General features: G+C 41.8%; 1 protein-coding gene across 4 annotated transcripts in view; it reads left to right on the forward strand.

Moving 5' to 3' along the window:
- Window positions 1-27,728, forward strand: part of DLG3 (discs large MAGUK scaffold protein 3) — a 372,427-nt gene that overhangs the window by 8,458 nt on the left and 336,241 nt on the right. For all 4 annotated transcript variants that reach the window (XM_077284969.1, XM_077284968.1, XM_077284972.1 and 1 more), the window contains exon 4: window positions 2,108-2,245. In XM_077284969.1, coding sequence (XP_077141084.1) covers window positions 2,108-2,245 — 138 coding nt within the window. The remainder of the gene's footprint in view (window positions 1-2,107; window positions 2,246-27,728) is intronic.

The raw sequence follows: 27,728 nt of genomic DNA on the forward strand, positions 1-27,728 counted from the left end.
GAAATGTAATTAAAAAATGGCAGTTAACAGGAACAGTGGAAGTCAAGATAAGGTCTGGAGGAAAGAGAAAAAATTCAGTAACAGCTTCTTGTAGGTTTGCTAGAGAGGCAAATCCGAATCCCTCCTTGACTGCAAAAGACCTTCAGACAGATTTAGCAGACTCTGGAGTTGTGGTACATTTTTCTACTGTTCAGAGACACCTGCAGGAAATATGGCCTTCATGGAAGAGTCATCAGAAGAAAACCTCTGCTGCATCCTCACCATAAAATTCAGAGTCAGAAGTATGCAAAAGAGCATCTAAACAAGCCTGATGCATTTTGAAAACAAGTCCTGTGTACCAATGAGGCTAAAATACGACTATTTAGCCACAATGATCAAAGGTATGTGTGGAGAAAAAGGGCACAGAATTTCAGGAAAATAAAATCTCGCTAACCATTAAGCATGGGGATGAATCAATCATGATTTGGGGTCTTGTTGCAGCCAATAGCACGGGGAATATTTCACGAGTAGAGTGAAGAATGGATTAAATGAAATTTCAACAAATTCTTGATGCAAACATAACACGATCTGTAAAAATCTGAAATTGAAAAAAGAGGAGGGCGTCTACAAATGGATAATGATCCTAAACACTAATCAAAATCCACAACAGACGACCTCAAAAGGTGCAAACTGAAGGTTTTACTATGGCCCTCATAGCCCCCTCATCTGAACATTATTGAAAATCTGTGGCTAGACCTCAAAAGAGCAGTGCATGCAAGATGACCCAGGAATCTCACAGAACTGGAAAAATTTTCCAAGGAAGAATCAATGAAAATCCCTCAAACAAGAATTGAAAGACTTGTCTGGCTACAAAAATAGTTTACAAGCTGTGATACTTTCAAAAGGGGGTGTTACTAGATACTAACCGTGCAGGGTGCCAAATTTTTGCATCTGCCCATTTTCCTTTTTGTCATTTTTAAAATGTAAAAGATGAAAATAACTTTTTTTGTGTGCCTAAAATACAAAGGAAATGTGTTGTCTTTAACTTTATGTCTTTTAGAGATCATTTCATCTTCAACTTGCTTAATTTTTCACAATAACAGTAATTTTGACCAAGGATGCCAACATTTTTACATGCCACTGTACATGGAATACAATTATATATACACTCACCGGCCACTTTATTAGGTACACCTGTCCAACTTCTTGTTAACACTTAATTTCTAATCAGCCAATCACATGGCGGCAACTCAGTGCATTTAGGCATGTAGACATGGTCAAGACAATCTCCTGCAGTTCAAACCGAGCATCAGTATGGGGAAGAAAGGTGATTTGAGTGCCTTTGAACGTGGCATGGTTGTTGGTGCCAGAAGGGCTGGTCTGAGTATTTCAGAAACTGCTGATCTACTGGGATTTTCACGCACAACCATCTCTAGGGTTTACAGAGAATGGTCCTAAAAAGAAAAAAAATCCAGTGAGCGGCAGTTCTGTGGGCGGAAATGCCTTGTTGATGCCAGAGGTCAGAGGAGAATGGGCAGACTGGTTCGAGCTGATAGAAAGGCAACAGTGACTCAAATCGCCACCCGTTACAACCAAGGTAGGCCTAAGAGCATCTCTGAACGCACAGTGCGTCGAACTTTGAGGCAGATGGGCTACAGCAGCAGAAGACCACACCGGGTACCACTCCTTTCAGCTAAGAACAGGAAACTGAGGCTACAATTTGTACAAGCTCATCGAAATTGGACAGTAGAAGATTGGAAAAACGTTGCTTGGTCTGATGAGTCTCGATTTCTGCTGCGACATTCGGATGGTAGGGTCAGAATTTGGCGTAAACAACATGAAAGCATGGATCCATCCTGCCTTGTATGGAGCATCTTTGGGATGTGCAGCCGACAAATCTGCGGCAACTGTGTGATGCCATCATGTCAATATGGACCAAAATCTCTGAGGAATGCTTCCAGCACCTTGTTGAATCTATGCCACGAAGAATTGAGGCAGTTCTGAAGGCAAAAGGGGGTCCAACCTGTTACTAGCATGGTGTACCTAATAAAGTGGCCGGTGAGTGTATATGGCATATATACTTTTGTGCTTCCTTTATGCTAACATTTCATCACATTATTTTTTATAGACTATTCAGGATTCGGATATTAGAGATAACATGGGATCCAACTTGGAGCCTCAGTGTGTTCGTGTAATTGGGAAGATTACAGAACGAAAGGAAACTGTGCAGACATTACTCTGCCCACAACACACCATTCTTCCCAAGGTCAGACTGTCTAGATATAAGTTCATACTTGTTTTTCCACAATTAATGTTAGCAATGGGACTTTTGTTTTATGTTTGCGTAATCTTATCGTAGATTTTAGGAATTGCAAATGGAGAATTGAGAAATTTAGGTTGCGATACAAATTAGATAAAAGTTTTCTGAACCTGTCAATTTCAAGTGGGATCTGCAACCATATGATGTGCATGTGGGCCTCTTGATTCTCACCTCTCATGGATGATGATTAACTTTCAACAACCAATCTTTTGGTTCAGCATGGAAATGGGTCACTGCCTGAAGAGTATGACAGCAGACCTCTCATAGAGAACACTGAAAGTGTCTGCCAAGTCGAGCGTTCCTGTGTATTGGGGGAGTTGGGAGCAATTGCTGTCAGCTTAAAGCTATCAAGTGGATATGGGGGCCCTGAGACCTGATATCACACTGCTTCTGTCATATACAACAAAAACTGATAGAAAAAGGTCCAAAGCAAGGATATGTTAAAAAGTATAAATTTCATTTTAACAACAATAAAATTGGAATGAACATACAAGACACAAGTTTCTAGACTGATGGCAAAATATCATACCAAAAAAGTATAGTATATAAAAAGTACAGAGTATGTACAGCCAATAGGGCTATGATACAGGAATTAAATACAGTGCATAGAATCATAGAATGTTAGAGTTGGAAGGGTCCTCAACGATCATCGTGTCCAACCCCCTGCTCAATGCAGGACTCATTAAACCATCTCAGGCAGATGTTCATCCAACCTCTGTTTGAAGACTTCCATTGAAGGCGAACTCACCACCTCTCGTGGCAACCTGTTCCACTCATTGATCACCCTCACTGTCAAAAGTTTTTTTTTAATATCTGATCTGTATCTTTTCCCTTTCAGTTTCATTCCATTGCTTCTTGTTTTTCCATGCGCAAATGAGAATAATGATGATCTCTCTACACTGTGACATCCCTTCAATTATTTGTAGACACCTATTAAGTGTACTCTTAGCCTTCTTTTTTGCAAGCTAAACATTCCCAGATCCTTTAACCATTCCTCGTAGGACATACTTTGCAGTCCGCTCACCATCCTTGTAGCTCTTCTCTGAAATTGCTCTAGTTTTTCAATGTCTTTTTTTTTTAATGTGGTGCCCAGAACAGGACACAGTATTCCAGATGAGGCCTGACCAAGGAGGAGTAGTGGGGGATTAATTACTTCATGTGCTCTAGACTCTATGCTTCTCTTAAAACATCCTAGAACTGTGTTTGCCCTTTTTGCTGCTGCATCACACTGTTGACTCATGTGCAGTCTGTGATCTATTAGTACACCCAAGTATTTTTCATATGTGTTGTTGCTAAGTTCCATTCCTCCCATCCTATGCATGTAATTTTCACTTTTCTTGCCCAGATATAGAATCTGGCAATACATTTATATAATTTATACAATGTGATTTTCTGGATTTTAATTTTTGATATTCTATCTCTCAATGTTAAAATTAACTTACCCTTAAAATTATAGACTGTTCATGTATTTGTCAGTGGGCAAACTTACAAAATCAGCAAGGGATCAAATACTTATTTCCCCCACTGTATGTTCTTTTGCACATTGATGGCAGATGATTCTTTGGCATGCTGCAAACTCTGCAATAGGAAAGTAAGCTGTGGTCATCTCAGCTCTTACAGATTAGGAACTTAGGCTCTCTATCAGCACATGCAGCAAAATCACCGGCTCATTTGGCAAAGTCAATCCAGCCAGGAATTAGAGCAACCCTCAAGTTGTCCTCCTCCCCTTCTCACCTTGCTCATCTTTCTGTCAGCCAAGCTGCACCCATAGGTAGCACCTGTTTGGTGTCATCCTTACCACAATCATCATCATTGTCATCCTCCTTTACTGCATGTCATACTCCAACTCTTCCTTCTCCATTGAAATGGCAAATATCCATTGCCGGTTGTGTGGCGAGGAAACAATCATATGTTCCCAGTCATTCACTGCCAACTAAACTCGCATCTTCTCAAATTGCTGGTAGTGCAGTTGTTGCCTTACCAGCTTGTGGATTCTGCTGCCTTTTGAGAAATTATGGCATGTGGTCAGCCTTGCAGGAAGATACCAAGATGCCATTATTTCTCACAGAAAGAGGTACAGAGGGAAAGAGGTTTCTGTTTTCACATGCAGGAGAACGTAGTGCGCTATCTGAACTTGTCTTTGCACTCCTTTTTTGTACTGCACTGTAGATACCTTGAGTAGCAACTATGACCAGGGCTAATACATGAGTTTCATAGCTCACTGGGTGGATGTTTTCATTTGCAGCGATGCACCACTGCATCTTGGACAGGTGGTGAGCTGCCTCTCTTTCCAATGGTAGGCAGCGGTTATATGTCTCCTCCTACACCTCTTCCGGATCTTGCTCAACGGTCACTACATTGCTTCGAGAAAGAGCTCTGAAAATGGAGTTAATTTTGAAAAGGCTTGATGACAAGTCAGAATTTCTTCATGCTCAAAAGAGTGCCACTGTTTTTCTCCAGAAATAACAATATATTTTTGGATGGCTTGATAAAAAGCCTTTTGCCTAAGGATTTTGTGATTAGCAAAGCAGGTGCTGACCACAAAAAAGGGATATTTGTTCACTTCCAGTTGAGAGGCCATTACTTTTGACATTCAAAACAGTACAGCATATCTGTTTTGTTTAACTATTAAAGGGATAATTTTTAGGCAGCATATAGAAAAGTAATTGCTTCTTCATTAAGCAAAGTGCAAAACTCTTTATGCTCCTTAGACAGGGATAATTATTGCACCAAACCATGTGAAAATGCCAAGGCTTCTTCATTCTATATGCATCTGCTTCCAAAAGGGATAGTTTTTAAATCATTTGTAACATTTAGGGAGCCTTAAAAGTCTTATACTGCAGTGTGTTCTTAAATACATTTTTGGTTACCTCTAGTTACCATCCGTTTCCCCCTAGTCAGATAGGTTGAAGTCATTTGAACAATAAAAAGGCTTTGTTTGCATTACAGAGCTCAAAATATATTCAATTGACTCCAAGGGAAACTCACAGTGTTCTACATGTATTTTCCAGGCAATTAGAGGCTTTTTAATTATGTGATTTGGGCACATTTATTCACCACAAATCAAATTCTTGGGGAAAACTCTGACGAAGTCAGCAAATTCAAATTTCAAAAGATCTGCTCTTCTCCAACGTTAAGAGAATAATCCTGTTGCTTAAGATTGTTCAGTATAAAATTTAAATTTTAGTTGAAGTACAATTTTAAGTGTGTGAACGCCATAATACAAAATAGGAGCGCTCCATGGTGAAGTCCTGGTGATAAAGAACAGAGAAGAGTAGAAGGAATCTGCTCATATGGTGGAGTTGTTCAGACACAACTCTGATGAAAGTAGTAGTGAAGTGGTATTCTTTAGATAGACTGCTGCTCCACCCGTTGAAGCAGCTCATTAAAACAATTGCCAGGCGAAAAAAAAGTTGTGATGGGTGCTGTGACGATGAAGACAAGGATTAGAATCTCCTTGACACAGCTTCCTTTATAAGTTGTTTTATATACTTCCTTGTATGATAACCTGAAGAAGAAATCAGATTGATTTTGAAACGCGTCACTGTTTTTTACTAATTAATCGTTGTTTTTCCACACCTTCTCATCCTTGTCTTCACTATGACAGCGCCCACCACAACTTTTTTCTTATTTTTTTATCTTGCAATTATGTGAATGCTATGGATCAAATACAGTATATTAGGTGTTTCATATGCTAATCTACGTAAGTTATTTGGAGTCAATTTCACCAAATTCAGATTCGATTTGTTCCAAAATTTGCACAAATTTCTTGCGTTAGTCTTAAAGAAGAACTCCCATTTAGTTTTTTATTCATTAAATGTGTGTATATCCATGTAATGTAGTGTGAGTGTACTAATATACTCACCTACCGCTGCTTTCTCCTGTGTCCTGAGCTCTGTAGACTGGCTAGGTCACACTGTGCTCTGCATGACTCAGCATTGACTTTTACAATGTTAGACTATGGAGCAGCACAAGGAGGGACCATACGGTTTCTTTCTAAAAGAGACTTCTGGCTCACAGATAGGGCCGAAGGGGTGCTAGATAGTCGCAATTACGATGACGTCACTGAGAAGAGGTGCAGAACAGAGCTGGAGCCCTGCTATGTGTAGCATAAGTGATCGGATGATCACAGCTTCAAGTCTTCTGAGGGAATTATTGAAGCCAGTAAAAAGTATAAAAAAAAAAGTTTTAAAAATTGTTAAAATATTAAAGATGTACAATAACAAATTGTATTGTGGTACCGTGTTAGCCAGAAAAATCGATGTGAATACTTTTCTGCCCAATGATGACAGAAGTATTCTAGGAGTGATACCTTTATTGGCTAACCAGAAAATATGTTTGCAAGCTTTCAGAGCACAGAGGCTCCTTCTTCAGGCAAGATTACAAATAGATTAATAAGAATAAAGCACAACATTTAAAGAATATTACAGGAGGACATTTGTTAGGGGGTGGGAAGTGTGATGAGTCCATAGATAAGCCATGGTAATCCAATTAGGCATTTTCTTACAAATGGAGAGGCAGTGGGAATAATGTTCTTAGTTATCTGGGTACTAGCTGTGTACCAAACACAAATCAGGACTATAAGGTCCTGGGTTCCTTTTCTTGTACTTCCTCCAACGTGGTGTACATGATACAATGCACGAGGTGCCCTGGAAGAATCTATATTGGGGAAACTATGCAAAGACTACAAACTAGGATGAATTTACACAGGTACACAATCAGGAATGAAATGGACACACCTGTGGGAAAACATTTCTGTGAACCTGGACACAGTATGACAGACTTAAAAGTCTTAATACTAAAAGGTAATTTTAAGGACCACAGGGAAAGAAAAATTTGGGAATACAAGCTAATTAATATGTTTAAGTCATTGACACTAGGACTCAATTTAACACCTGGATTTATGAGTCACTACATGGATACAATTCACACCTCCACCAGAAGGACTCCAGGTAACTAAAGGTACCGTTACACTAAAGGTACCGTCACATTAAGTGACGCTGCAGCGATACAGACAACGATGCCGATCGCTGCAGCGTCACTGTTTCGTCGCTGTGTGGTCGCTGGAGAGCTGTCACACAGACAGCTCTCCAGCGACCAACGATGCCGAAGTCCCTTGGTTACATAGTTACCGTATTTCGCGGACTATAAGACGCACCGGACCATAAGACGCACCCCAAATTTGGGGTGAAAATTGCAGAAAAAAAGATTTTTTATAAGATGGGGGTCCGTCTTATTGTCCAAATTTACAGTATCTTACCTGTGGGCTGGTGGTGGCAGAGCAGGGTCACAGGAGGCATGGTGTCAGCAGAGGTGGGGTGAGGCGGAACGGTGTGCACCTGAGCAGGGTCCCTTCCTGCTTGGGTGGGCGACGCCACGGCCTGGTGTCCATGGGAGGGTGGCAGCAGTGGTTACCGGCAGAGGTGTTGGGATGAGGAGGCACAGTGAGAGGTATGGCGTGAGAGGGGTCCGGGTGAATCCTGTTGTTACCGTGGTGGCAGAGGTGTGGAGACGAGGAGGCGCAGTGAGCGGGGTCCCTTTCCCTGGTGAGGTGATGCAGCAGCCCCGGTAATGCAGCAGAGCCGGGTGAATCCTGTGGTTACCGTGGTGGCAGAGGTGTGGAGATGAGGAGGCGCAGTGAGCGGGGTCCCTTTCCCCGGTGAGGTGATGCAGCAGCCCCGGTAATAAAGCAGGGCCGGGTGAATCCTGTTGTTATCGGTGCGCGCGGCCATCTTCCTGAGGCCGCGCGTTCGCAGATGGAGCTCTGCTGCCCGGGGCTTCAGGAAAATGGCCGCCGCGATCCCCATCTGCGCACGCGCGGCATCCCGCGGCCATTTTCCTGAAGCCCCGGGCAGCAGAGCTCCATCTGCGAACGCGCGGCCTCAGGAAGATGGCCGCGCGCACCGATAACAACAGGATTCACCCGGCCCTGCTGCATTACTGGGGCTGCTGCATCACCTCACCGGGGAAAGGGACCCCGCTCACTGCGCCTCCTCATCGCCACACCTCTGCCGCCGCACCTCTGCCGCCACGGTCCACGGTAAGCCTGCATTGCGAATATAAGACGCACCCCCCATTTTCCCCCCTTTTTTTGGGGGGAAAAAGTGCGTCTTATATGCCAAAAAATACGGTACATAGTTACATAGTTAGTAAGGCCGAAAAAAGACATTTGTCCATCCAGTTCAGCCTATATTCCATCATAATAAATCCCCTGGCCATAATCTGTCCCCCGGCCTCAGCTTCCCTGCACTGTCTCAGCGCCGGCCGTAAAGCAGAGCGGTGACGTCACCGCTGTGCTTTACGGCCGGCCGGCGCTCACAGTCAGTGCGGGAAGCTGACGGCGAGGGGACAGATACCGGAATGTAAGTATGTACTGTTTGTTTTTTTTTTACATTTACAATGGTAACCAGGGTAAACATCGGGTTACTAAGCGCGGCCCTGCGCTTAGTAACCCGATGTTTACCCTGGTTACCAGTGAAGACATCGCTGGATCGGTGTCACACACACCGATCCAGCGATGTCAGCGGGTGATCCAGCGACGAAATAAAGTTCTGGCCTTTCTGCTCCGACCAGCGATGTCACAGCAGGACCCTGATTGTTGCTTTTGCTGTCAAACATGACGATACACGCCGATCTAGCGACCAAATAAAGTTCCAGACTTCTAGCTCTGACCAGCGATATAACAGCGGGATCCAGATCGCTGCTGCGTGTCAAACTCAACGAGATCGCTATCCAGGACGCTGCAACGTCACGGATCGTTGTCGTTCTCGTTGGAAAGTTGTTTAGTGTGAAGGTACCTTAAGAACATTTTTCCCACTGCCTTTCCATTTGTAAGAAAATGCCTAATTGGATTACCATGGCTTATCTATGGACTCATCATACTTCCCACCCCCTAACAAATGTCCTCCTGTAATATTCTTTAAATGTTGTGCCTTTTTCTTATTAATCTATTTGTAATCTTGCCTGAAAAAGGAGCCTCTGTGCTCTGAAAGCTTGCAAACATATTATTTTCTGGTTAGCCAATAAAGGTATCACTCCTAGAATACTTCTGTCATCATTGGGCAGAAAAGTATTCACATTAAAATATTAAAAATATAAAAGTTCAAATCACCCCCTTTTTTCCTCATCCAAAATAAAGCAACAAAAAAAATATATGTTTGGTATCCCAGCATTCAGAAACACCCGATCTATCAAAATATGAACTAAATTAATCCGATCAATGAAAATGTCATATCAGAGCTTTCACCCAGCCCCAGATCCTGAATAATAGAGATGCTACAGGTCTAGGAAAATGGAGCCTTTTTGGATCCTATACATGTTTGGTATCTACAAACTCGTAATGACCTGGAGAATCATAATGGCTGGTCAGTTTTAGCATTTAGTGATCATCATTAAAAAAAAACACACAAAAAAAATGTGGAATTGCACTTTTTTGAAATTTTACTGCACTTAGAATTTTTTTTCCTGTTTTCCAGTACACTATATGGTAAAATCAATGGAGCTATTCAAAAGCTAAACTCTTCTCGCAAAAAACAAGCCCTCATATGGCTATATTGACAGAAAAATAAAGTTATGGCTCTGAGAAAAAGGGGAGCAAAAAATGTAAACGCAAAAGCGGAAAATCCCAAGGTCGTGAAGGGGTTAAATGTTCGTTAAACAATCACTTAATTTTGAATGTCAAACAGATGTTTTACTGCTAAATTAAGTGATTTCTTGAGGAACAGTAAAATACTGCAGTGAATCAAGACCTGTAATGGTTTTTGGCCACTTGGCATAGCTGCAGAGTGTGATAGCAGGCTGCGAGATTTTGCTCTTTATTTAACACAACTGCTACTCTTCAGATTATTCTCTTTTCTTCATTAACAGCTATGTTATCAAAGTACATCCTTTTCACCTTCTTCTATACATTAATCACCCTACTGCCACCACTGCACGCCCACGCGCAATCCAACAAGATCTACGTGGAGAAAAAAAAAAGTACAGCCTACAAATGACAATTGCACACTAGCTAATTCCACATTGCTCCTCCACGCGTAAAGCTACAGCAGTGATAGAAATGGGAACTATGCAAATGTTTGTACATGGATTTAAAAAGAAACTACGAATCTCTGTTGGCGCATTTCCAATGCTTAAACCCGGGATAAGATGAAAAAAGCCAGTAACTGTATGTTTTTCAAAGGGACAGCGTATACTTATTTTTTTATTCTTCAAGATGAGAACAATTAGATGTAAACCCTGCAACTGCGACTGAACATAAAGGCTTTGTGTACTAAGCATGTTGGAATACACGGTGTGCTGTAACGGTGCTCCTCTCTGTGGACCATTAACCAAACAATCTTTTCCCGCAGACGATTTTTAACATAACATGACAGCACTGTTCCGGCCGTCATATCACAGCCTATTCTCGTGTTTTTCACATTGGCTTCCTCCTCTTTATACATTGCACAGCTGGGCTTCCTCAATGCGCCTCCTCCATCGTTATAAATAGTTTTCTCTGAGAGGCAGACTCATTTGTGCTAGTTCTAAATAAGAAAATAGTGGGATTAAGGAAAATGATTTACCAGTATATTACCAGTATATTGAGAGGCAGATCTAGGATCACTCTTATATGTGTGGCTTGGGTGCAGAATGAGATATTTGTTATGTTCGGTTTTTGCAAGTTATATAGGCACAGATCGGAGGCGACTGCTGTATAGTAATGTCATAAGTTGATCTGGTTAACACAAAAAGAAGAAAAGTTTGGACTAAGAAAGGCCTGCACAACCACTCTCCTTATATATTTAATAGTATAGGGTCCTATAGGATTAATCCCATGCATATAGGACCCTATACTATTAAATATATAAGGAGAGTTACTTAAAAGTTCCCTGTTATAGGTTGGTCTTTTTTGTATAAGGGAAGGTATTATTGCCATCCATTCGATTATTTATTGTTGTGCATATTGATGCCTTTCTATACTTTTTTTGTGATGTGTTTCTAAGTTGACATGGCACATGTATTCTGGGAGTGGGGGTGTGAACTTTGATATTTGCATGTTTTTAATTGCTTTTACATGTCCTTTGAGGTGACAATAATAAAGGTTTTTGATGTTTTACATGTGGTTATGCAGGCCTTTCTTAGTCCAAACTTTTCTTCTTTTTGTGGTTACATTTATGTATGGACTAAGCATTGCACCCCTTACTTTATGAATGGTTTCCAAAGTAACCGGAGTGCACCCTTCTTTTGTTGATATAGTATAAAGCTGATCTGGTTAAGTCAAGTCTTTGTCCACTGTAATTTTTAGACAAAATCACCCGAGTAATCCGTTGTGCTATTCTGCATGCAGCTCTCGGCTCACTGCATGTGGTTTCTGAGCTGTTGGCAGATACAGAATCTGGCACCAGGTAGGTCTTTGTATTACTAGACTATAGAAATAGTCAAAACTGTATTACCTGCAGTTAAAATTAGGGTAGCAAGCTATTTGGACATCAAGACTTATTTTTACAGGTGCTTGTTATGGTCTGTTTTGTAACAAGTTCTGGTAGATCCCTCTGCCCAGAATAAGTTAGTTGAGTTTTCATTTGCTTAACTGAATAGTATTCTACAGCATTTTGAGAAAGGCTCATTGTAAAGCTGAAAACGTATGCACAATACGGGGGTGAATAAATCTGTCACAGATGTGGATCGTGGACCCAATGCACCACGGGCTAAGCTTACTCTGGGGGGAAGTGGCTAACCGGCTACCTGGTCTTCACTAGAGCTCCTGATGGTGGAGTTAGCCTTGAGCTGCAGGTAGCCACCAGTTTCCACTCCAATGGGAGTCCCCGGTACTGTGGCAGCTGACCCCAAGCGTCAGGATTGCTGTCACAGACATGGACTCAGAGTCAATGGCAGGACATTGAACCTGTTTAGTCAACAAGGATCCTGAGTCACAAGACAGGACGAACACTGGTGCTATTTCAGGTACCGCCAGAGCAATTGCAGGTTGTGGTACCGCCAGATCGGTTACAAGTTAAAATACCGCGGGAGTGATTTCAGGTGGAGGTACCACCAGAGCCGTTACAGGTTCAGGTACCACCTGAGTGGTTTCAGGATCAGGTTCAGACAACACAGGTAACAGGATTATGTTTTTGTATAGAAAACACAGTTAACTAGAACAGGAACCTGGCATATGACTAGTTGCACAAATACTAACTAACCAAAAGCGAAGCGTTGCTTAAGCACCTCCCTACAGGGAGCATGCCTTAAATACCTGATGCCTCCTTGCTGTTGTCTGGGGGCATTTCCAGAGTGCGCCCGCTGTCCCTTTAAGAAGAGGGGCACACTAAGCCATTGCCAGGAGACCTGCACAACGTGCGCAGGCACAAGGAAGCAGGAATCCATTACATACGGAGAACACACCGCAGAGAGGCCTGGGCAGTGAGTATGTCAGCGTCCCTGACGGAAGAAGAGAGAGGGGTCACGCAAGGACGCCGTCATTGGCATTACAAAATCTGTTGAAGAGTACACTTTGAGATCCAGGTGCTGATGCTTTTCTAATTGTTTAGTGTGATAATGAAGGTCTATGCATACATACGACCTTAACTTTAACCCCGCTTCATTGTAAACTTACAGTGCAGGGTTATTGCCCCCTCAATCTAGCCATGATCTCAACATTATCTATCCTGCAATGATCTCAACATTATCTATCTTGCCATGATATCAACATTCTCTATCTTGCCATGATCTCAACATTATCTATCCTGTTTGGGATTACATGAAGAGAACGAAGGATTTGCACAGGCCTACATCCATGGAAAATCTGTGGTTAGTTCTCTGAGATGTTTGGAACAGCCTACTGAGGTTCTTAAAAAACTGTGTACAAGTGCACCTACTAGAACTGATGCTGTTTTGAAGGCAAAGGGTGGTCACTCCAAAAATTGACCTGATTTAGATCTCTCTGATTTCTCTTGTTTAAAGCATTCTTACTTATTTTTTTCAACATCTGTCTAAAACTTTTTCACAGTGCCGTATACATACAAAAAACTAGGATATGCCCATAAGATAGCAGGACCCATCGGCCACTCCTATCACATTATCACCTTTTTTTCAAAATGATTAGAGGGGTTTTACTATAATAGTAAATGCATTCTGTGTAAAATAGCTTAGAAAAGCAATAAACTTTTCAAATACAATTTATTTTCAAAGCTGCATTAATTACTATTACAGGTTTTTAATGACTTATCTCATCCAGTAGCAAGCTTCTCCGACTTGTCCTTCTCTGGTCGCGCATGCGCAGATATTTTCTGTAGTAAATGGGTTACGTGTGTGGAGACTGGGACGCACACATAATCCACTGTGAGAAATGCTCATAATCCTGCCCGGAGAGGAAATTGGAACATTTATATGTGGGAGACAAATATCTTGCACACGCTCGACCAGAGCAAGATAAGTTGTAGAAGCTTGCTACTGGCCGAGCTATATTATTAGCAACTTGTAAAGGAAAATAATGCAATTTTGAAAATTTGCATTTAAAAAGTTTGTGTTTCTCAGATTTTTTTTTTTACACAGAATGCATTTGCTATCATGGTAAAACTTCTTTAAGTAGAGCGCTTTTGAATTCCTTTGACTGATCACAGAGAAGACTTTCATCCAAGGAGGTGGCCGTGTGTTGTGATTTTGCTTTTTGCTCCCTCTAGTGGTCATTAGTGATTTGACTCTGGAGCGTCTGTCTTTTCCTATATCCTCACCTGGGCCGTTAGTTCAGGGGCGTTGCTATATAAGCTCCCTGGACCTTCAGTTCAATGCCTGGCATCGTTGATATCAGAGCTAATCTGTTGTGCTCTTGTCCTCTGATCCTGGTTCCTGTTTTTTCAAGCTAAGTCTGCTTCCTTGCTTTTTGCTTTTGTTTTGTTTGGTATTTTTGTCCAGCTTGTTCCTATCTGTATCCTGACCTTTGCTGGAAGCTCTAGGGGGCTGGTGTTCTCCCCCCGGACCGTTAGACGGTTCGGGGGTTCTTGAATCTCCAGCGTGGATTTTTATAGGGTTTTTGTTGACCAGATAAGTTATCTTGCTATATTCTGCTATTAGTAAGCTGGCCTCTCTTTGCTGAACCTGGTTCATTTCTGTGTTTGTCATTTCCTCTTACCTCACCGTTATTATTTGTGGGGGGCTTGTATCTTGCTTTGGGGTCCCTTTCTCTGGAGGCAAGAGAGGTCTTTGTTTTCTTCTCCTAGGGGTAGTTAGATTCTCCGGCTGGCGCGAGTCATCTAGCGATCACCGTAGGCATGATCCCCGGCTACTTCTAGTGTTGGCGTTAGGAGTAGCTATTTGGTCAACCCAGTTACCACAGCCCTATGAGCTGGATTTTTGTATCTTGCAGACTTACACGTTCCTCTGAGACCCTGTCCACTGGGGTCATAACAGTATGCCAGGCCACTATTAAATGTTTAATGCATTGCAGAAGTGGGATTATAAGAAAGAAAATTTTGAGTTTTTTTTTTTTCCCTCTCTCATTTTTTTTTTTTCTTTTCCCCTTTACCTCAGAGTGGCTTAAGCTTGCTGCAGACATGAATGTCCAGACCTTGATTACAAGTGTGGACCAGCTTGCCGCTCGTGTGCAGGGTATACAAGATTATGTTACCAGAAATCCTAGGTCTGAAGCCAAGATTCCGATTCCTGAACTGTTTTCAGGAGACCGATTTAAGTTTAGGAATTTCAGGAATAATTGTAAATTATTTTTGTCCCTGAAACCTTGTTCGTCTGGAGACTCTGCTCAACAAGTAAAAATTGTTATTTCATTCTTACGGGGTGACCCTCAGGATTGGGCTTTTTCGTTGGCGCCAGGAGATCCGGCATTGGCTGATATTGATGCGTTTTTTCTGGCGCTCGGTTTACTTTATGAGGAACCCAATCTTGAGATTCAGGCAGAGAAAGCCTTGCTGGCTATGTCTCAGGGCCAGGACGAGGCTGAGGTGTATTGCCAAAAATTTCGGAAATGGTCCGTGCTGACACATTGGAACGAGTGTGCACTGGCCGCTAATTTTAGAAATGGCCTTTCTGAGGCCATTAAGAATGTTATGGTGGGTTTTCCCATTCCCACAGGTCTGAATGATACCATGTTCCTGGCTATTCAAATTGACCGGCGGTTGCGGGAGCGCAAAACCGCAAATTCCCTCATGTTGTTGTCTGAACAGACACCTGATGTGATGCAATGTGATAGAAAAACCGCAAATTCCCTCATGGTGTTGTCTGAACGGACACCTGATTTGATGCAATGTGATAGAATCCTGACTAGAAATGAGAGGAAAATTCATAGACGCCGGAATGGCTTGTGCTACTACTGTGGTGATTCTACACATGTTATCTCAGCATGCTCTAAACGTATATCTAAGGTTGTTAGTCCTGTCACCGTTGGTAATTTGCATCCCAAGTTTATTCTGTCTGTAACTTTGATTTGCTCACTGTCATCTTATCCTGTCATGGCGTTTGTAGATTCAGGTGCTGCCCTGAGTCTTATGGATCTCTCATTTGCTAAGCGCTGTGGTTTTATTCTTGAACCATTAGAAAATCCTATCCCTCTTAGGGGTATTGATGCTACGCCATTGGCAGAAAATAAGCCGCAGTATTGGACACAGGTTACCATGTGCATGACTCCTGAACACCGCGAGGTGATACGTTTTCTCGTTCTACATAAAATGCATGATTTGGTTGTTTTGGGGCTGCCATGGTTACAGACCCATAATCCAGTCCTTGACTGGAAGGCTATGTCAGTGTCTAGTTGGGGCTGTCGTGGTATTCATGAGGATTCCCTGCCTGTGTCTATTGCTTCTTCTACGCCTTCGGAAGTTCCGGAGTACTTGTCTGATTATCAGGATGTCTTTAGCGAGTCCAGGTCCAGTGCATTGCCTCCTCATAGGGAATGTGACTGTGCAATAGATTTGATTCCAGGCAGTAAGTTTCCTAAGGGAAGACTGTTTAATCTGTCGATACCTGAACGTACCGCTATGCGTTCATATATCAAGGAGTCTCTGGAGAAAGGACACATCCGTCCGTCTTCTTCCCCTCTTGGTGCGGGATTCTTTTTTGTGGCTAAAAAGGACGGATCTTTGAGGCCTTGTATTGACTATCGGCTTTTAAATAAGATCACTGTCAAATTTCAGTATCCTTTGCCGCTGTTGTCTGACTTGTTTGCCCGGATTAAAGGTGCCAAGTGGTTTACCAAGATAGACCTTCGTGGTGCGTACAACCTTGTGCGCATTAAGCAAGGGGATGAATGGAAAACCGCATTCAATACGCCCGAAGGTCATTTTGAGTACTTGGTGATGCCTTTTGGGCTCTCTAATGCCCCTTCAGTTTTTCAGTCCTTTATGCATGACATTTTCCGGAACTATCTGGATGAATTTCTGATCGTTTATCTGGATGATATTCTGGTTTTTTCTGATAATTGGGACTCGCATGTGGAGCAGGTCAGGATGGTCTTTAAAATTTTGCGTGAAAATTCTTTGTTTGTCAAGGGCTCAAAGTGTCTTTTTGGTGTACAGAATGTTCCCTTTTTGGGGTTCATTTTTTCCCCTTCTGCTGTGGAGATGGACCCAGTCAAGGTCCGAGCTATTCTTGATTGGACTCAGCCCTCGTCAGTTAAGAGTCTTCAGAAGTTCTTGGGTTTCGCTAACTTCTACCGTCGTTTTATCGCTAACTTTTCTAGCATTGTGAAACCTTTGACGGATATGACCAAGAAGGGCTCCGATGTGGTTAATTGGGCTCCTGCTGCCGTGGAGGCTTTCCAGGAGTTGAAACGTCGGTTTACTTCGGCGCCTGTTTTGTGCCAGCCTGATGTCTCGCTTCCCTTTCAAGTTGAGGTGGATGCTTCAGAGATTGGAGCAGGGGCCGTTTTGTCGCAGAGAGGCCCTGGTTGCTCTGTTATGAGACCTTGCGCCTTTTTCTCTAGGAAGTTTTCGCCGGCAGAGCGAAATTATGATGTGGGCAATCGGGAGTTGTTGGCCATGAAATGGGCATTTGAGGAGTGGCGTCATTGGCTCGAGGGTGCTAAGCATCGTGTGGTGGTCTTGACTGATCACAAAAATCTGATGTATCTCGAGTCTGCTAAACGCCTGAATCCTAGACAGGCCCGCTGGTCATTGTTTTTCTCCCGTTTTGACTTTGTTGTCTCGTATTTACCAGGTTCAAAGAATGTGAAGGCCGATGCTCTTTCCAGGAGCTTTGTGCCTGATGCTCCTGGAGTCGCTGAACCTGTTGGTATTCTTAAGGATGGTATTATCTTGTCAGCTATTTCTCCAGATCTGCGACGTGTGTTGCAGAGATTTCAGGCTGATAGGCCTGATTCTTGTCCACCTGACAGACTGTTTGTGCCTGATAAGTGGACCAGCAGAGTCATTTCCGAGGTTCATTCCTCGGTGTTGGCAGGTCACCCAGGAATTTTTGGCACCAGAGATCTGGTGGCCAGATCCTTTTGGTGGCCTTCCTTGTCTAGGGATGTGCGGTCATTTGTACAGTCCTGTGGGACTTGTGCTCGAGCTAAGCCTTGCTGTTCTCGTGCCAGCGGGTTGCTCTTGCCCTTGCCTGTCCCTAAGAGACCTTGGACACATATTTCCATGGATTTCATTTCTGATCTTCCGGTGTCTCAGGGCATGTCTGTTATCTGGGTGATATGTGATCGCTTCTCCAAGATGGTCCATTTGGTTCCTTTGCCTAAACTGCCTTCCTCTTCCGATCTGGTTCCTGTGTTTTTCCAGAACGTGGTTCGTTTGCACGGCATCCCTGAGAATATTGTGTCAGACAGAGGATCCCAGTTCGTTTCCAGATTCTGGCGATCCTTTTGTAGTAGGATGGGCATTGACTTGTCGTTTTCGTCTGCTTTCCATCCTCAGACTAATGGACAGACGGAGCGAACTAATCAGACTTTGGAGGCTTATTTGAGGTGTTTTGTCTCTGCTGATCAGGACGATTGGGTGACCTTCTTGCCGTTAGCTGAGTTTGCCCTTAATAATCGGGCTAGTTCCGCCACCTTGGTTTCGCCGTTTTTCTGCAACTCTGGTTTCCACCCTCGTTTTTCTTCGGGTCATGTGGAACCTTCTGACTGCCCTGGGGTGGATTCTGTGGTGGATAGGTTGCAGCGGATCTGGAATCTTGTGGTGGACAACTTGAAGTTGTCACAGGAGAGGGCTCAGCGCTTTGCCAACCGCCGCCGCGGTGTGGGTCCCCGACTACGTGTTGGGGATTTCGTGTGGCTTTCTTCCCGCTTTGTTCCTATGAAGGTTTCCTCTCCCAAATTTAAACCTCGTTTTATTGGTCCTTACAAGATATTGGAAATTCTTAATCCTGTATCCTTTCGCCTGGATCTTCCTGTGTCGTTTGCTATCCACAACGTGTTTCATAGGTCCTTGTTGCGGCGGTACGTTGTGCCTGTGGTTCCTTCTGCTGAGCCTCCTGCTCCGGTGTTGGTTGAGGGCGAGTTGGAGTACGTGGTGGAGAAGATCTTGGATTCTCGTCTCTCCAGACGGAGGCTTCAGTACCTGGTCAAGTGGAAGGGCTATGGTCAGGAAGATAATTCCTGGGTGGTCACCTCTGATGTTCATGCGGCCGATTTAGTTCGTGCCTTTCACGCCGCTCATCCTGATCGCCCTGGTGGTCGTGGTGAGGGTTCGGTGACCCCTCACTAAGGGGGGGGTACTGTTGTGATTTTGCTTTTTGCTCCCTCTAGTGGTCATTAGTGATTTGACTCTGGAGCGTCTGTCTTTTCCTATATCCTCACCTGGGCCGTTAGTTCAGGGGCGTTGCTATATAAGCTCCCTGGACCTTCAGTTCAATGCCTGGCATCGTTGATATCAGAGCTAATCTGTTGTGCTCTTGTCCTCTGATCCTGGTTCCTGTTTTTTCAAGCTAAGTCTGCTTCCTTGCTTTTTGCTTTTGTTTTGTTTGGTATTTTTGTCCAGCTTGTTCCTATCTGTATCCTGACCTTTGCTGGAAGCTCTAGGGGGCTGGTGTTCTCCCCCCGGACTGTTAGACGGTTCGGGGGTTCTTGAATCTCCAGCGTGGATTTTTATAGGGTTTTTGTTGACCAGATAAGTTATCTTGCTATATTCTGCTATTAGTAAGCTGGCCTCTCTTTGCTGAACCTGGTTCATTTCTGTGTTTGTCATTTCCTCTTACCTCACCGTTATTATTTGTGGGGGGCTTGTATCTTGCTTTGGGGTCCCTTTCTCTGGAGGCAAGAGAGGTCTTTGTTTTCTTCTCCTAGGGGTAGTTAGATTCTCCGGCTGGCGCGAGTCATCTAGCGATCACCGTAGGCATGATCCCCGGCTACTTCTAGTGTTGGCGTTAGGAGTAGCTATTTGGTCAACCCAGTTACCACAGCCCTATGAGCTGGATTTTTGTATCTTGCAGACTTACACGTTCCTCTGAGACCCTGTCCACTGGGGTCATAACAGCCGTGTGATTATAGCCAGTTAATTTAGACAGGTAAAATTAGAGAAATAGCACTTGGAGGAGCACTTCAAGTGCTTTATATTGTGCAGAAGATCTCAGTATTATACGTTATGCTATTCAGGGGACACTGACAACACATTTGCCACCTGTGGACTTGGAAAAAAACTTGAAATGTTTGAGTATAGATGAGTTATTAAAAGGGTATTCCCCTCTCGTATATTTATGACATATTCCTGGGATCAGCCATAAATGTATAGTAGATGAAATTCGATGGGATCCACATGTAGTACACATTTATGGCATATCCAGGGGTGGGCTTAACCTGTATTGGAGCAGCAATAACATTTCACCAAACCTCTAAAGTGTGAAACATTTCCATTCTCCATATAACATTTTTTAATTGTTAATGCAAATAAGATTTGTGCAAAAAAAAACCTGTTATTAATAATAATAATAATAATAATAATAATAATGATACAATATATAATAATATACTCATTGTTATACTGTTATAAAATAATAATAGTAATGAAATATTAATACAATTCAATAACAATATATTCATTGTTATACTATTTATTATAAAATAATAATACAATATTAATAATACAATTACATAATAACATAGTCAGTGTTATACTATTTATTATAATATAATAATACAATATTAATAATGCAATTATATAATAATCATTGTTATACTATTTATTATAATGGGCACATTTATTAACCCCAAAAGCCCTGAGGGTGGTTTGCACGTCAATGACCGGGCCAATTTTTACAATTCTGACCACTGTCCCTTTCTGAGGTTATAACTCTGGAACGCTTCAACGGATCTTGGCAATTCTGACAGTGTTTTCTCGTGACATTTTGTACTCCATGATAGTGGTAAAATTTCTTCGATATAACTTGGGCTTATTTGTGAAAAAAACAGAAATTTGGCAAAAATTTTGAAAATTTCGCAATTTTCCAAATTTGAATTTTTATGCCCTTAAATCACAGAGATATGTCACACAAAATACTTAATAACTAACATTTCCCACATGTCTACTTTACATCAGCACAATTTTGGAACCAAAATTTTTTTTGTTAGGGAGTTTTAAGGGTTAAAAGTTGACCAGCAATTTCTCATTTTTACAACACCATTTTTTTTTAGGGACCACATCTCATTTGAAGTCATTTTAAGGGGTCTATATGATAGAAAATAGAAAATACCAAAGTGTGACACCATTCTAAAAACTGCACCCCTCAAGGTGCTCAAAACCACATTCAAGAAGTTTATTAACCCTTCAGGAGTTTCACAGGAATTTTTGGAATGTTTAAATAAAAATGAACATTTAACTTTTTTTCACACAAAATTTACTTCAGCTCCAATTTGTTTTATTTTACCAAGGGTAACAGGAGAAAATGGACAGCAAAAGTTGTTGTACAATTTGTCCTTAGTACGCTGATACCCCATATGTGGGGGTAAACCACTGTTTGGGCGCATGGCAGAGCTCAGAAGGGAAGGAGCGCCATTTGACTTTTCAATGCAAAATTGACTGGAATTGAGATGGGATGCCATGTTGCGTTTGGAGAGCCCCTGATGTGCCTAAACATTGAAACCCCCCACAAGTGACACCATTTTGGAAAGTAGACCCCTTAAGGAACTTATTTAGATGTGTGGTGAGCACTTTTACCCAACAAGTGCTTCGCAGAAGTTTATAATGCAGAGCCGTAAAAATAAAAAATCATATTTTTTCACAAAAATGATATTTTCACCCCCAATTTTTTATTTTCCCAAGGGTAAGAGAAGACATTGGACCATAAAAGTTATTGTGCAATTTGTCCTGAGTATGCCGATACCCCATATGTGGGGGTAAACAACTGTTTGGGCGCATGGCAGAGCTCGGAAGGGAAGGAGCGCCATTTGACTTTTCAATGCAAAATTGACTGGAATTGAGATGGGACGCCATGTTGCGTTTGGAGCCCCTGATGTGCCTAAACATTGAAACCCCCCAAAAGTGATACCATTTTGGAAAGTAGACCCCCTAAGGAACTTATCTAGATGTGTTTTGAGAGCTTTGAGCCCCCAAGTGTTTCACTACAGTTTATAATGCAGAGCTGTGAAAATAAAAATTTTTTTTTTTTTTCACAAAAATTATTTTTTAGCCCCCAGTTTTGTATTTTCACAAGGGTAACAGGATAAATTGGACCCCAAAATTTGTTGTCCATTTTGTCCTGAGTACGCTGATACCCGATATGTGGGGGGAACCACCGTTTGGGCGCATGACAGAGCTCGGAAGGGAAGGAGCGCCATTTGGAATGCAGACTTAGATGGATTGGTCTGCAGGCGTCACGTTGCATTTGCAGAGCCCCTGATGTACCCAAACAGTAGAAACCCCCCACAAGTGACCCCATATTGGAAACTAGACCTTCCAAGGAACTTCTCTAGATGTGTTGTGAGAACTTTGAACCCCCAAGTGTTTCACTACAGTTTATAACGCAGAGCCATGAAAAAAAAAAAATTCCACAAAAATTATTTTTTAGCCCCCAGTTTTGTATTTTCCCAAGGGTAACAGTTGAAATTGGACCCCAAAAGTTGTTGACTAATTTGTGCTGAGTACGCTGATACCCCATATGTGGGGGGAACCACTGTTTGGGCGCATGGCAGAGCTCGGAAGGGAAGGAGCACCATTTGGAATGCAGACTTAGATGGATTGGTCTGCAGGTGTCACGTTGCATTTGCAGAGCCCCTGATGTACCCAAACAGTAGAAACCCCCATAAGTGACCCCATATTGGAAACTAGACCTCCCAAGGAACTTATCTAGATGTGTTGTGAGAACTTTGAACCCCCAAGTGTTTCACTACAGTTTACAACGCAGAGCCGTGACAATAAAAAATCTTTTTATTCCCACAAAAATGATTTTTAGCCCCCCAAATTTTTATTTTCCCAAGGGTAACAAGAGAACTTGGACCCCAAAAGTTGTTTTCCAATTTGTCCCGAGTACGCTGATACCTCATTATTTTGGGGTAAACCCCTGTTTGGGCGCACGGGAGAGCTCGGAAGGGAAGGAGCATTGTTTTACTTTTTCAACGCAGAATTGGCTGGAATTGAGATCGCACGCCATGGCACGTTTGGAGAGCCCCTGATTTGCCTAAACAGTGGAAACTCCCCAATTCTAACTGAAACCCTAATCCAAACATGCCCCTAACCCTAATCCCAACTGTAACCCTAACCACACCCCTAACACACCCCTAACTCTAATCCCAACCTCTATCCCAACCGTAAATGTAATCCAAACCATAACCCTATCTTTAGCCCCAACCCTAACCCTAACTTTAGCCCTAACCCTAACTTTAGCCCCAACCCTATCTTTAGCCCCAACCCTAACCCTAACTTTAACCCCAACCCTAGCCCCAACCCTAACCCTAACCCTAGCCCTAACAATAACCCTAGCCCTAACCCTAGCTCTTACCCTAACCTTAGCCCTAACCCTAACCCTAGCTCTAACCCTAACCCTAGCCCTAGCCCTAACCCTAACCCTAACGGGAAAATGGAAATAAATACATTTTTTTTATTATTATTATTATTTTTCCCTAACTAAGGGGGTGATGGAGGGGGGTTTGATTTACTTTTATAGCGTTTTTTATAGCGGATTTTTATGATTGGCAGCTGTCACACACTAAAATACGCTTTTTATAGCAAAAAAGTTTTTGCATCTCCACATTTTGAGACCTATAATTTTTCCATATTTTGGTCCACAGAGTCATTTCAGGTCTTGTTTTTTTGCGGGACGAGTTGACGTTTTTATTGGTAACATTTTCGGGAATGTGACATTTTTTGATCTCTTGTTATTCCGATTTTTGTGAGGCAGAACGACCAAAAACCAGCCATTCATGAATTTCTTTTGAGGGGGGCGTTTATACCGTTCCACGTTTGGTAAAATTGATAAAGCAGTTTTATTCTTCGGGGCAGTATGATTACAGCGATACCTCATTTATATTTTTTTTATGTTTTGGCGCTTTTATACGATAAAAACTATTTTATAGAAAAAAATAATTATTTTGGCATCGCTTTATTCTGAGGACTATAACTTTTCTATTTTTTCACTGATGATGCTGTATGGCAGCTCGTTTTTTGCGGGACAAGATGACATTTTCAGCAGTACCTTGGTTATTTATATCCGTCTTTTTGATCGCGTGTTATTCCACTTTTTGTTCGGCAGTATGATAATAAAGAGTTGTTTTTTGCCTCTTTTTTTTTTTTTTTTTTTACAGTGTTCACTGAATGGGTTAACTAGTGGGACAGTTTTATGGGTCGGGTCATTACGGACACGGCGATACTAAATATGTGTACTTTTATTGTTTTTTTTTAAATTTAGATAAAGAAATGTATTTATAGGAATAATAATTTTTTTTTCTTTATTTAGGAATTTTTTTTATTTTTTTTTTCACATGTGGAATTTTTTTTATTTACTTTTTTACTTTGTCCCGGGGGGGACATCACAGATCGCTGATCTGACAGTTTGCACAGCACTCCCTGCAGGACCTGGATGCAGCCCAGCGGCCATTTTGGATCCGGGGCCTGCAGGGAGAGGGGGTAAGAGACGCTCGGAGCAACGCGATCACTTTGCTTTGCTCCGAGGGTCTCAGGGAAGCCCGCAGGGAGCCCCCTCCCTGCGCGATGCTTCCCTACACCGCCGGAACACTGCGATCATGTTTGATCGCAATGTGCCGGGGGCGGTCCGTGACCGCTCCTGGCACATAGTGCCGGATGTCAGCTGCGATAGTCAGCTGACACCCGGCCGCGATCGGCCGCGCTCCCCCCGTGAGTGCGGCCGATCGCATATGACGTACTATCCCGTAACTGGGAATTAAGTCCCAGGTCACCTTGACGGGATAGTACGTCATATGGGATTAAGGGGTTAAAAAAGGTGATAGGGTGAAAACTTTTTTTAATTATTTTTGTACCCTTGAGAGCATTTTATGATAGCTGAGGGCCTTAAAAAAGACTTATCATAGTTACATGCCTATTAGGCTCTACACCAAATGTACCAAAGTATTATATTAACCTCTACTATAATGTCACGTACTAGGTATGGGTGTATGGAGTGAGCTCAGGAGCGGAGTGCTATACAGCTAGCATCCTTCAGTAAACGCAACAATCAGACCCATTTTCTGCAATAAAGATGCATTGCAATATATAGCACAAGTGAACAATTTAATGCAAGTTACCTATAGGAAATTAAACAAAAAGTAACAAAAAAATGTTTAAAAAAAATAAAATAAAAGAACATAAAATATCTCACTTTTTCCCAGTTAAAAATAAATACATTATTTTAAAAATAAGCATGTTTGGCATTGTCGTGTCTGTAAAAGTCCAATCTATCACATTTTAAAATCCCCTAAAAGGACTAAAAACTTTTGAAAGTTAGATACAATTAATGGAAAAAATACAACTGTATTGTTGCAATCATAATAAGCCATATAATAGATTTTACACATTATTAAAACCCATTTTCCTCACATCCCCATGGTTCTATTAATTCTATTAAATATACAGTGGGGAAAATAAGTATTTGATACACTCCTGATTTTGCAAGTTTTCCCATCTACGAAGAATGTAGAGAGCTGCAATTTTTATCGTAGGTACCACTTCAACTGTGAGAGACAGAATCTTAAACCCTACAATTCCCAAGCCTGTTTTCATGATCAGGCCAAATTTTACTATTCTGACCAATGTCACTTTATGAGGTAATAACTCTGCACCAGATCCCAGTGATTCTGAGATTGTTTTTTGTGACTTCATGATAGTGGAAAAATTTCTTCGATATGATTTGCGTTTAGTTGTGAAAAAAATAGGAAATTTGGCAAAATTTTCAACATTTTAAAATTTTTAATTTTTATGCCCTTAAATCAGAGTTATGTCACACAAAATAGTTCATAAATGTACCATGTACCACATGTCTACTTTACATCATCTACTTTACAATTTTTGAAACATAATTTTTTTGTTAGGAAGTTAGAAGGGTTAAAAGTTGAACAGCAATTTATAATTTTTCCAACAAAATTTACAAAGCCATTTTATTAGGAACCACATCACGTTTGAAGAGATTTTGAGGGGCCTATATGACAGAAAATATCCAAAAGTGACACCATTCTAAAAACGTTATCCCTCAAACTGCTCAAAACCGCATTCAAATAATTTATTAACCCTTCAGGTGCTTCATAAGAGTTAATGGAAAATAACATTTTACTTTTTTTTCACAAAAATTTTACTTTAGACCCAAATTTCTTTCTTTTCACAACGGAAAGAAGAGAAAATGGACCCCAAAATTTGTTGTGCAATTTCTCCTCAACACGCCGATACCCCATATGTGGGGTAAAAGTACTGTTTGGGCACAAGACAGGGCTCGGAAGGGAAGAAGCACAGTTTGACTTTTCGAACGCAAAATTCGCTGGAATTGAAAGCGGATGCCTTGTCCCTTTTGAAGAGCCCCTGGTGTGACTAAACAGTGGAAGCCCCCACAAGTGACCCCATTTTGGAAACTACACCCCTCAAGAAATGTATCTAGATGTGTGGTGGGCATCTTGAACCCCAAGGGGTTTAACAGAAGTTTATAATGTTGAGCTGTGAAAATTAAAAAATAAAATCACATTTTTTCCCACAAAAAAAGTTATTTTAGCCCCAATTTTTTTTAATTTTCACAAGGGTAACAGGAGAAATTGTACCATAAAAGTTGTTGTGTAATTTCTGCTGAGTATGCCGATACCCTATATGTGGGGTAAAACTACTGTTTGGGTGCTCAGAATGGAAGGAGTGACGTTTTGGAATGCAGACTTTGATGTAATTGTGTGCGGCTGTCATGTCCTGTTTGGAGAGCCCCTGGTGTGCCTAAACAGTAGAAAATTCCCACAAGGGGACACATTTTGGAAACTAGATTCCTCAAGGAATTTATCCAGATGTGTAGTAAGCATCTTGAACCCCCAGGTGCTTCACAGAAGTTTACAATGTTGATCTGTGAAAATGAAAAAAAATATTTTTCCCACAAAACTGTTGTTTTAGCCCCAAATTTTTTCATTTTCACAAGGATAGGAGGAGAAAATGGACAAAAAAATTTGTTGTGTAATTTTTCCTGAGTATTCTGATACTCCATATGTGGTCAAAAACTACTTTTGAGGCACAGTGCAAAGCTCAGGAGGGAAGAAGCGCCATATTAGAGTTCAGATTTTGCAGGAGTGGTTTGACGGTGTCATGTCACATTGGCAGAGCCCCTGAGGTGCCAGGACAACAGAACTCCCCATATATGAACTCATTTTACAAACTACACTCCCAATTGAATTCATCTAGGGGTGCAGTGATCATATTGACACCATATATACCTCACTGAATTTTATACAGTTGGGTGGTGAATAAAGAATAATTACATTTTTTACCACTAAAATGCTGTTTTAGCCCCAAGTTTTTAATTTTTCTAAGGGCTAATAGGAAAAAATGAACCTGTTTCTTGTAAAAATTTCTCCTGAGAGTGCCAATACCCTATAAGGAAATGGGAAATACTTTTCAGGCACAGTGCAAATCTCAGAAGTGAAGGAGCGCCATATTATAGTGCATGTTTTACTGCTAGGGTTTGCAGGTGCCATGATCCACTGGGAGAGCCCCTGAGGTGCCAGAACAGCAGAACTCCTCAAAAGTGACCCCATTTTATAAACTACACCTCCTGATGAATTAATCTAGGGTTGCAGTGATCATATTGACACCATAAGTGGGTCACAGAATTTTTAGACCATTGGGCAGTGAAGAAAAAATATTTACATTTTTAACACAAAAATGTTGTTTTAGCCCCAAATTTTACATTTTCACAACAAGACGTGGGTAAAAATGGTACCAAAATGTGTCCCAAAATTTCTTGTGAATGTAGAAATACCTCATATGTGGCTGTACAGTACTGCTTAGCCATACGGCAAGACTCGACAGGGATGGAGTGCTATTTGCCTCCTGGAACCCAAATTTTCAGAGAATAGCTTGCATACTCAATA

Source organism: Ranitomeya variabilis, chromosome 2, assembly GCF_051348905.1.
Source record: "Ranitomeya variabilis isolate aRanVar5 chromosome 2, aRanVar5.hap1, whole genome shotgun sequence".
NCBI classification, from domain to species: domain Eukaryota; kingdom Metazoa; phylum Chordata; class Amphibia; order Anura; family Dendrobatidae; genus Ranitomeya; species Ranitomeya variabilis.